Source organism: Hemitrygon akajei, chromosome 2, assembly GCF_048418815.1.
Source record: "Hemitrygon akajei chromosome 2, sHemAka1.3, whole genome shotgun sequence".
In the NCBI taxonomy this organism is placed as follows: domain Eukaryota; kingdom Metazoa; phylum Chordata; class Chondrichthyes; order Myliobatiformes; family Dasyatidae; genus Hemitrygon; species Hemitrygon akajei.
In genome coordinates this window covers 170,277,677-170,289,537 of record NC_133125.1, presented here as the reverse complement: position 1 = coordinate 170,289,537, position 11,861 = coordinate 170,277,677, and the positions used below count along the sequence as shown (strand labels likewise).

The 11,861-nt window shown below is 45.1% G+C and overlaps 1 protein-coding gene across 2 annotated transcripts in view; it reads right to left on the bottom strand.

Annotated features, from left to right (window-relative positions):
• The window catches only part of abcf1 (ATP-binding cassette, sub-family F (GCN20), member 1), a 58,471-nt gene that overhangs the window by 1,676 nt on the left and 44,934 nt on the right, over window positions 1–11,861 (bottom strand). For both annotated transcript variants that reach the window (XM_073032202.1, XM_073032212.1), the window contains 7 exons: window positions 11,480–11,651; window positions 10,809–10,883; window positions 8,303–8,373; window positions 6,049–6,081; window positions 4,592–4,760; window positions 2,405–2,469; window positions 878–950 (listed from right to left, as the gene is read on the bottom strand). In XM_073032202.1, coding sequence (XP_072888303.1) covers window positions 878–950; window positions 2,405–2,469; window positions 4,592–4,760; window positions 6,049–6,081; window positions 8,303–8,373; window positions 10,809–10,883; window positions 11,480–11,651 — 658 coding nt within the window. The remainder of the gene's footprint in view (window positions 1–877; window positions 951–2,404; window positions 2,470–4,591; window positions 4,761–6,048; window positions 6,082–8,302; window positions 8,374–10,808; window positions 10,884–11,479; window positions 11,652–11,861) is intronic.

Genomic DNA, 11,861 nt, shown 5'->3' with positions numbered 1-11,861 from the left:
GCTAGTATGCCCACCTGAACTACTATTTGAGGCAGTTCCCCGATGTTCCTTCTGAATCTCATGCCTCTAATCATGAACCAAAGCCCTCTTGTTTTTGGCATCCCCTCCCAAGGAAAACACACCACGTGCTTCAAACAATCAGTCACGGGAAAAAATAAATGGTTCTATGTAACCACCAATGCAATCAGGCACCAATTTAAGGGCACTGACGGTCAGTTTCACCATAGGAGGCCAAGCAAGAGCTGATTTGGAAATTAACATGTAATTACTTCTGTAGATACTGTGCAGCCATACTCTTCAACAACGTAATGTCCACCCATACTTAAAGTGCATGGAACTAGCCATTCGGCATGGGACATCCTGAATGTACCACTGCAACTAGGCAGGCAAGAACAATAAGTATTCATGTTGACTAGCTCCCAACAACAACACTCTTTACAATACTGTGGAGGTATGGTTATTGTGAAAGGACACGAGACAAGCCCTTCGGCCTATCCAGTCTGCACTAATTGTTGACCATCCATTTACACTAATCCTACCTTAATCCCAGTTCGTTACACTCCCAACTCCACTCACCAGCCACAGGTGATCTACAGTGGCAAATTAACCCACCAACCACATCCTTGTGATGTCGGAGGAAACTGGAGCACCCGGGGAAACCCACGTGCTCACTGGGAGAATGAGCAAACTCCACACACTCAGCTCCTGAGGTCAGGATTGTACCCAGATTTGTGGAGCAGCGATGCAGTTGCTATCGAGCAGCTACCCAAAAGGTTAGCTCTAGGAAAATGAGACGTGGATCTACCATCTTCTGTCTCAAAATGCAGCCGTGTACAAAACCCAGGTAAAGGGAGGGCATTAGCTTCCTCGCACTCACCTCCTTTGTAGGCATTAATTGCATCAGCCAAAGCATCAATGGATTCTATGTCCAGATTGTTTGTAGGTTCATCCTGCATTTGAAACAAAAACGTTGTATTAAAATGGAAAATGTAGGAGAGCTGGAAAAGTCCCCACATACCTAGAGTGGGAGCTGGCTGCATAAATCTGCAGTGCAAGGTGAAAGGGGAAAGTGAATCGACTCCATTTCAGGTTTTCATTGATTTTACTGTTGTACTGTGAATGCCCGCAAGTAAACGAATCTCAGTGACCTCGCTGGTGACTACGCTTCGATAAGTTTACTTTGAAATTCTAATATTAAGCACCTTGACCCCTTCCAACTGTGGGCCAGGATGCAGAGGGGAGCAGAAGTGGTCAAATCCCAAATTGAAATTGGCAACATTTAATGATCAAGCTATAACTTCAGTAACTCCATAACATCATAGGATACAGGAGCACAGTTCAGTCATTTGGCCCAGCATCAGCTCTGCCTTTCATAATAGTTGCTTTTTATTTTTAAGCTCCATTCACCTGTCTTCTCCCCATAATCCTTAACCCCTTTACCAGTTAATCTCAGGCTTAAACATATGCAATGACTTGGCCATCTGTGGAAACAAATTACGTAGATTCACCATCCTCTAAAGAAATTCCTCATCTGTTCTAAAGCTGTATTCTGAGGCTGTACCTCTGGTCCTAGACTCTGCTGCTATTTGAAACATTCTCTCCACATCCACTCTATCTAGGCCTACCAAATTCCAATGAGATCTCCTCTCATCTTTCTGATCTCCAGTGATAACAGGCCCAGAAACATTTCATTCTTGTGTACCTCCTCTGGACCCAAAACTGCGCACAATGCACTCACTCCCTGGCTGCAGGCACACGATATTTCTGCCCTTGTGCTGTACTCTGTGCAGCCATCAACATAGAGGAGAAATGCAGAACCAGGACCGGGGCAATGCTCTGTGCATGTGAAAGGGAAATCAGTGTTTCACTGGAGAATCTCCTCTGCACCCTCTCTGGAAACTTTTATCACATCCCCTTCAACCCTCATCAACTTTTATACAGAGGAATTTAAGGTGGGGGCTTATATGGGAGGCAGGGTTTGAGGGTCAGCACAACATTGTGGGCCGAAGGGCCTGTAATGTGCTGTACTATTCTATGTTCATTGAAGTACCCTATCTGGATGCCCCACAGCTCGATACAGCAAGCAGCTATCGACTGTCGATATTTCTCGGTGCCTCAGTACAGCAGCCAGCATAACCACTTCCTTCTACTACCACACTGTGTAATGAATCGATCTGTGTGAACAGTATGCAAGGCAAACTTTTCACTGTGACTCAGTGAATTTAACAGTAATAACCCAACCCTAATCATATCCTTCCCACTGTGTGGCAATCAGAACTGCACATAATGCTCCCAAGTGCACCCTAACCAGGAAATGAATGTAGGGAAGGTGTGGTGATTGGGAATACAACAAAGTACCAGCAAGTTACAGCAACTCGGGTAACTGGACTGTCAGATTACTTACCAGAATCAGGACGTCGGGCTGTCGACAGGCCAATTCTGCAAACACCACTCGCGCTTTTTGACCACCTGCAGATAGAAGCAATGATCTGAGCAACCTGACCCCACACGTGCATGGCCTAATCGAGGCGACAGAAAATGGTGAGGGAATGGTGTCAGCGAGGCTCCAGGCTGCGGAGTAACCTGACAATGGCAGGTATTACTTCTGAACATTTCCACCCAACTTGGTCATGTAGCCTGTAAATCACTCGCAGAGCTAAGGAGGGATACAGATGTGGTGAAGAGGGAAATGTACAGCTTGATTCTCAACTGCACTGCAGTGCATTAACTCCTGGATTTTTGGACAAATTTGAAAAGTGAATATGCCTTTTTTCAAAATGAGCCAACAATATTGGCCAAGCTATTGTAAACGGTGTTGTCCCAGTCCCTAGGAGCTACAGCAGATTGCCAGTGTCTAAAGTGCTGCAGGGAACAGCCACGGTTCCTGCATCCAATTAGTCAGAGGACTATAAGACAGAAACAGGCCTTCTGGCCCACCTAGCCCGGGCCAAACTACTATTCGGTACAGTCCCATCAACCCGCACCTGGACCATAGCCCTCCACAGCCATCTCATCATCTACGTACCTATCCAAACTTCTCTTAAATGTTACAGTTAACCCAGCATCCACCACTTCCACTGTTTCACACTCATACCAGCCTCGGACTCCCACAGGTTAAATATTTCACCTTTCACCCTAAACCTATGACCCTTGGCTCTGGAGATACCAAACATAGAAAAAGACCCTCCAACTCACAAAGTATGCATGGACCATCTGCCCCCATTTACACATCCTATTTTATTCCCCCTCCCCCACCCGTTTATTCAGTTTCTACCCTTCACCCAGACACTAGGGGCAATTTACAATGGCCAGTTAAGACCATAAGACATAGGAGCAGAAATAGGCCATTTGTCCCATTGAGTCTGCTCCACCATTCAATCGCGGCTGATCCTTCCCCCCACTCCTCAACCTCATTCCCTGGCAATCCCCTCGTACCTTCGATCCCGTGTCCAATCAATCTCTGCCATAAATACACCCAACAATCTGGCTTCCACAGCTGCCTGTGGTACCAAATTTCACAAATTCACCACCCTTTGGCTAAAGAAATTTATCTACATCTGTTTTAAATGGACTTCCTCTATCCTGAGCCTGTGCCCTCTTGTACTAGACTCCCCCACCATGTGAAACATCCTTTCCACATCCTCTGTCTAGGCCTTTCAACCATTTGAAAGGTTTCAATGAGATCCGCCTCCCCCTCCATCCTTCTAAGTTCAAGTACAGATTCAGAGCCATCAAATGTTCCTTGTATAATAATCCTTTCATTCCCAGAATCATTGTGAACTGCCTCTGAACCCTCTCCAATGCCAGCATATCTTTTCTTAGATGAGGGGCCCAAAACCATTCACAATACTCAAAGTGAGGCCTCACCAGAGCCTTATAAAGCCTCAGCAACACATCCCACTCTTGTATTCAAGGCCTCATGAAATGAATGCTAACATTGCATTTGCCTTCCTCACCACCAACTCAGCCTGCAAAATAACCTATAGGGTATTCTGCACAAACAAGGACTCCAAGTTCCTTTGCAGCTCAGATATTTGGATTTTCTCCCCAGTTAGAAAATAGTCTTCACATTTATTCTACTACCAAAGTGTATGATCATGTATTTTCAACGCTGTATTTAATTTGCCACTTTCCTGCCCATTCTCCTAATCTGTCTCAGTCTTTCTAAAATCCACTAACCCACACAGATTTGGGAAGTGGGAGGAACCTGGAGCTCTGGGAAACCACACAGTTGCAAGAACTATGACCAGACAGTGCCAGAGGTTGGGATAGAACCCAGACCACTGTCTCTACTAGCAGCATCACTGTGCTGTCCGGCGGAAAGAACATGGAGGGAAGATAGGTCAGGGCAGAACGAGATTCAGCAGCAAATCCAACATTCAGTGGGGAAGGATTGCAAAATCAGTGATCTACAGCTAATAGTCAAAAGTCCAGGGAGTGGGGCATGAATGGTTTTGATTAACAGGGTCAAACTGTTTTACACATTACTCTGCAGCTGGCATGCACGGCCATCATTTTTCCCAAACACAGACTAAACCAGGTCCCCCAAATTTCTTCCTCCCCTCCCAGGCTGACCCAGCCCATTCAGTACCAGAGAGTTTGCTGATCTGGATGGTGTGGGCGTGGCTCTCCAGGCCAAAGCGTCCGAGACATTTCCGCCCGTCCTGGTACGGTAGGTTGAAATTCCTCATGAGATACTCAGTTGCTGTCTCCTCCATGTTGAGCTGGTCTGCATACTGTTGGTTGAAGAATCCTATTTTCTGTGCACAAGGGAAGGTGTTTTATTAAAAGACCGTAAGTCACACAGTACTGTGCAAACGTCTTTGGCATACATATATATTCCGCTAAAAAGAACATTTCATGACATATATGATGATGATTCTGATATGGGTCTCTATTGTGGACTAGGAGTGGGAAGGGGGCAAGAAGAGGGTTATCATGGTTGGGAAAAGGGGAAGGGAGAGGGCAGTGAGTGGGAAGCACCAGAAAGACATTCTGTAATGATCAATAAACCAATTATTTGGAATCATGACTTTGCCTGGTGTCTAAGAGTGTGCCTACACCACCCCTCCTGCGGCACTCCACCTTCACTATTCCCAGCATCCTTCACTCTCGCCAGATTTACAAACTCACTCTCTGCTCCACGTTGACAAATACAGCACTGTGCAGAAGTCTTGGGCATCCTGGCTATACATATGTGCCTAAGACCTTTGTACAGTACTGCACATTAACCCTTTCAATCCCAGGATCATTCCATGAACCTCCTCTGGACCCTCTGCAAAGCCAGCAGATCCTTTCTTAAATGTGGGGCCACGAACTCATAATATTCCAAGTGCTGTCTGACCAATGCCTCAGCATTAAATACTTGCTTTTATATTCTAATGCATTAATTTATAAAAGGGAATGTGTAAAATATGACAAATATTCCCCTGTGCAGTCTCCCCCTACACACCCGAAGAACACATTGAGACAAGGGACTACAGATGCTGGAGTCTGGAGCAACAAGCAAGGCAGCATCCTTGGAAGGGAACGACAGTCGATGTTTTTGTATCGAGACCCTTCATCAGTACACAAACTCAACAACTGAGTTCCTTGACTATCTTGTGCATTGCAGAAATAACTCACGTCAACAGGCAAACTGGGTCAACTCAACTGCAGTCCAGTTCAGCCCCCACCCAACCCAAGCCCTGTAGCATGACAAATGTAGACTTCCAATTCTTTCCCTGTGGGACAAGGGAAATATTTTTAAAACTTTGTCACACTCCACATATGGCATTGGTAAACCAACGTGCAAGTGTTTGCTTAAGTGGGCAAGCTAAACTGCAAAGGTTCCTGCCTGCTTTAGCCGTGAGCGGCTCGAGAGGAGGCTGAGGTGAAGAGGGGCGAGTGAACTGGGACAGAGGTTTTGGTCTTGGAGCAGATCTCCACCCAGCCTTTTGGCCATGACAGCAGAGGGCAAGTACTCTCTCAAGCTTCACTTCACTGGCCACAGCACCATTCATCAGTTCTGTAATCACTCTATTCTACAAGTTGTTCTGAGACACTCACCAGCCTGTGATTTTTTCTCTGTTCACCCATGGTCTGAAACAAAAAAAGAAAATTATATTTCACAGCTGTTAAAGCCAAGTCCTACAGAGGTACATCATGGAAACAGGCCCTACCTGAGTCTCTGCCAACCAACCACCTACAGGATATCAGAGCTAAATTAGGCTATTTGGCCCATCGAGTATGCTCTGCCAGTCAATTGTGGTTGAACTAGTTCTTTTATTCATTCTATGTCTTCTTCCATTTAGATTAACCCACCCCTCTTTTCCCTGGCTACTTTCTTCTCAACACCCAAGATTTTGCCACTAATCTACATCAGGGACAATTCACAGTGGCTACTTATGACTCACACATCTTTGGGATGTGGGGGGAAACTGAAGCACCCGGGGAAAACCATATAGTCACAGAGACCTGGGCAGAATGGTAATGTAGTGATTGGCACAATGCTTTCACTCCCAGTGACCCGGGTCCATTTCCCGTTGTCGCCTGTAAGGAGTTTGCACATTCACCCTGTGACCGTGTGGGTTTCTTCCAGGTGCTCTAATTTCCTTGCAGAATCTAAAGGCATTAACAGTTGGTAAGTTAATTGGTCATGGTATTGATCTCCCACAATTAGGCAAGGGTTAAATCCGGGGATTGCTGGGTGGTGTATTTCGAAGGGCTATTCATGCTGCATCTCAGTAAATACACAAACAAACAAGTAAATAAAGGAATGCACAGATCATAGCAGAGATTAGTACTGAATCTGGGTCGCTGGAACTGAAGTACATGTGACAAATAAAACTAATCCCCTCATCTTTATAAACTGGTACCATTGTGACACTTTCCTGGATCCAACTCTTCTCTCCTGTGGCTCTGCATGCAGCCCTATTGTGCTGCCACTCTTGCTAACATCCAATCAAAAACAGTAGAGCAGCACAGAAAGCTGTTCATCTGGCTCACGCTAGCATTCAATGTGCATGAACCCTCCCCCTCCATCACTTCACTGTCTCTGCAGACAGCATTCCTGGTGAGCAGCCAGGACGAAGGTAAAACAGATGGAGTCACTAATCAGATTCACTGACATATTTGCCTGCAAACACCTCCAAGCAGTACAACTTCTGTGAAATGTTTTGACTAGTTTTTAGTAACTGAGACATGCAAATCGACCTTCTTCTAATGGAACAGTTTGACAGCATTCTACTGTTGGACTTTCGTATCCCATGATGAAACACAAGGTGTCAGAGCACCCCATTCCAACACTAATTCGCCCCACAATCCCATCAACTTCCACCAACCCACACACCAGGGGCAATCAACAGGAGTCAATGTAAGAGAATGAAAGAAGAAAATGGAAAACCCAGCCAGCCACAAACTCCACACAGACAGCGCCGGCAGGCAGGATCGAATTTGGGTCACTGGAGCTTTGCTGGCAGTGTAACTGTGCTGTCCATAACGAGGTGTAAAGGATGGGTCACGACTCAGTATGAGAAAGCATCACTGACTGGGGCTCTCAGAGAGACAAATGATTGCCATGAGTGAATGTGATTCCCGTAGGCCCTCAAATTAAAATACATTATCAGACTGTCAATCCAGAAACCTGGAGTTCACACCCTTCTACTCGATATTTTAATACACTTTATTAAGTCTTGATCTATTTATGATGACGAGTATACAGAGACACAGCATGGAAACAGGCCTTTTCTGAGTCTGTGCCAACCATTGGGAATGTGTCACAATTGAACCAATTTTTAAAGACAAAGAGATTGGCTTTATTTGTCACATGTACATTGAAACAGAGTGAAATGCTTCATTTTTGTGTCAACAACCAGCCCAGTGCAAGGATTGTTCTAAGGGCAGCCTGCATGTGGCGTCATGCTCACAACTTACTGACCCCGAGACGTAAGATTCTGGAATGTGGGAGGAAACCGAAGCACCCAGAGGAAATCCAAGTGTTGATGGGAAGAAGGAACAAACTCCACACAGACACCGAACAGTGATCGTTGGCTGGTCCTGTGAAGTGTCTGCACTGACTGCTGTGCTACACGTGCCACAAGAAACCAATATGCTCTCTAATGTTCTTCAGGATCCCCTGACATAATACGTCTAGAAGTCAATGAGGCTGCCTCAGCAACCCTCCTAAAGTGGCACATCAGTGGTTCAGTGTTTAAGGGGGTCTGTGGTTTACTCATGTTTATTTCTCGTTGTCTAAGCTTACTGAATGAGGCTCTGTGACAGTGGTTCGCCTGGCAGAAGCAGATGGCATAGCACAACTTACAGGGGTCAGCTTTCCGCTCAGCAGCAGCAGCAGCGTACTCTTCCCGACTCCGTTGGGTCCCACGATACAAACTGAGAGGAGGAAAGAAGGGCGACACATCAGCAAGAGTTCATGGGCTTTTCAATGCAACTCATGGGAACGAGCCTCTTTCCCCCACTCAATAACTGATGTAATACAAAAGCCAAATTCCAACAGCATCTCAACGTCACTAAAAACACCTGAACTTCACCACAACAATCACTCATCACTAGTACATTAATGTCAATGAAAGGCCGAAGTCTTTTAGGAGTTACTAAACAAACACCATTACATTTCAATCTAAAACACACACTCAGTTGAATTATAACTGTAAATTATATAATTCCTTTAACAAGATACAGTCTGTAATTCAGCCAAAAATATCAGTACATTTATTTGTTTGGTTAACAGCCCTTTCCAGACCAACAAGCCTGGGCCAACCAATAATTAACCCACCAGCCCAAAACACAAAGATTCTGGAAATCCAGAGTAACACACACATAAGATGCTGTAAGAACTTAGGAGGTCAGGCAGCATCTATAAAGGAATAAACAGCTGACATTTTGAGCCAAGACCCTTAATAAGGACCTTGGCCTGAAACATCAACAGTCTATTCCTCTCCGGACCTGCTGATGTCCTCCAGCTTTTGTACATGCTAACCTATTAACCCATATGTCTTTGTACTTAAAATTCAAAGTCCTTTATTAGATGCATCCTGTAACTCAGCTTGAAAACATTAACAGTCTCTTGACACTCCCTCAGAGTGGAGGGTAATTTGTGTTTGCTCCACCTCTGCGAGCTCTGAGACTGAAGTAGGATCCAATACCTCTGACACAGATGGGGCAGGTGGTGTCTGAGGGGGCAGGTGGGTATCAGGGAAGGCGATACATCCCTTCCACTGGGTAAATATCTACTGATTTTGAAGTGGAGCTTGTTCTGCATGTAATGCTCCCAAGTGCAGCCTCATCAGGAATTCAGTGAAGGTGGGGAAGGATTGGTGTGGCTAAGGGAGACCTCAGGGTCACAAGACAAAGGAGCAGAATAAGGCTACTCAGCCTGTTGAGTCTGCTCTGCCATTTTATCATGGCTGATTTATTATCCCTCCCAACCTGCCTTCTCCTCATAACTTTTGATAGCCTGACTAATCAAGAACCCATCAACCTCTGCTTTAAATATACCCAATGACTTGGCAGCCAGCAAGTGCACCAGACATTCCAGTGCCAGCACAGCATGCCCATGATGTTCAGCAAAAACATCAGCAGGACAAGCCCCTTGCCTCCCTCCCACCCACCCAAACACAAAGACGGTCCTCAAATCCCAGCACATTGAGTAACCAGAAGGGAGGGATCCCCAGGAGGTGAAGAGGACATCAGATCTTTCCAAGGAGATACCTTCAAATCCCTGAAGTTTGTCCGCTAATCCCCTAACGATGGTGCTTCATGTTTGTTTGGGGCTGGTATTGGATGTGCGATGCACCAATCTGAGTGTAAGCATAGCCCGAGACAGTGGCTGGGGAAATATATGTCGTGTTGGAGGATTTCGTGGGGACAGCACTGCTAGCATCTCCTTCAGACCCACTGTAGGTGAACAGGAAGGCACGGGCCAGTGATCCTCGTTAGACCACGAGATTTAAGCCAGTTTGAAATCTTGATTTTCAAATAGGTGGTTAAAACCTGATAGAGTGGAGTTTGTGATGATTATCTGTCTTCACTAAAAGGATTCTAAAGTGCGGAAACTGCTCAGTGACTTGTCACTGTAAACTTTCTTCTTATGGCACATAGAGAAGTCAGCACTTCATCGATGTGTTGTAAACAGAGCACGTGACTTTAATGTTGCTGCACACATGCAGAAAGGGTCACATGAAGCCAGAGAATCACAGCTTTGAAAAAGCTCTTCTGCCCAAGCAGTCCATGCCACCCACACTTCCCCATCTATGCTGCTGCCATTTGCCCGCGGTCGTCCCCTATTCCTCTAAACCAGGGTTCACGGATCCCTCGGTTAATCGTAGGGGCCCATGGCATAAAGGAGGTTGGGAACCCCTGATCTAAACCATAGAAGGCAAACTTTTTTTTTGAGAGTGTTTGCCTAAATTGGTGATAAACTACTAAAGAAATTCTCTGAAGTGCCTTGGGAATTTTCTTCTCTTTCTGGGAAACCATAAAAAGAAAGTGAACACATTCTAACCGGGATTCTTTAACATATTCCCCATTAATGAGTCATTCACTATGACATTTGATAGTAAGGTTAATCATTATGCATGCCACATGCCAACAAAAACTTCTGCGCCATAGGTTCGCCACCCTAGTTCTAAACCTTTCTTATGTTCAAGTTTCTTCTTTTTTTAAATGTACCTGCCTCAACCACTCATCTTTGAACTCATTCTATACATTCACCGCTCCATGGGTGAAAGAGTTGTCCCTCAGGCTCCTGCTAAATCTCGATTAAGTCATTCAACAACAGTTAAATGCAAGTAAAAATAAATGCTTACTCCTGGAATCCATGTCAATACCAAAGTCCAGGTTCTTGAAAATTGGCTTCTGGTTTTCATAGGCAAAATCTACAGCTGGAATTTGAGACAGAAAGAATGCATCAGTTCAGAACTACAACACCCCATTAACCTTGTACACAGAGAGCATTGGGAATGGGCAATATACTGGAGTGGCTGCACAGAACAGTAAGAGGGATTGCTAAAGGTTAAAGGTTAATGCTAAAGCATTTCATGGACTTGAGATGAACCAAGGACACAAATGGAAGGTGCAGAGAGTGCACAAAAGTACATTTTAAACAGAATCTGGGGGAGCGAAGCATTGCACTTTAAGAAAACCCCAATAAAGAGTATCACTGTGGAAGTTAAAGAGACAATTGACGAATAAGCTAGATGAGCTTCACTTCCCAAATATTCCCTAGGGATACCTTCTGGGTATAACCATGATAAAGAACGTTAATTTGGACATCAAGGGATTGATCAAGATAGAAAGATCATCCACAACTTCACTGATGTGAGGTGTTTAAGGGGTCCAACAGTTCATTTGTCTTTATTTCTTATTACAGAATGAAGGCCCTGCCCTGTGAAAAGGGATGTATGCCTGAAGAGGAAATATTCTGGGCAGCCCAAGGGAAACTTTTAACGAAGTTTCTTTCATTCACTCCAACGCTTACCATGAAGTCCCAGGATGGGGGGACTCAGTGGAGGTGGATTTGGGAATGTAAACTTCACTGTATACTCCCGGGGTCTTTTCAGAAGCTCAGGAGCTTCATTTGACTCCTCGTCTGTGTTCTTCTTCCGGCATTTCTGCTGCTTGCGTGTTAGTGCCTCCCTGGTCTGTTTTTCCTGCAAAATAGAATTTGTTTGAGGAGGAAGTTTAAAGAATGAGGGCATTGATTGAATTGAACTGACGCTCAGCCAGGTTTTTTAAAATTACTACATATTCAGAGTGGTGGGTGCCTGGAATGTGCTGCTAGAGGTTGCAGTGGAGGCAGATATGAAATATTTTAAAGAGGTTTGTAAATAGGCTCATGAATGTGTAGAGAATGGAGGGAT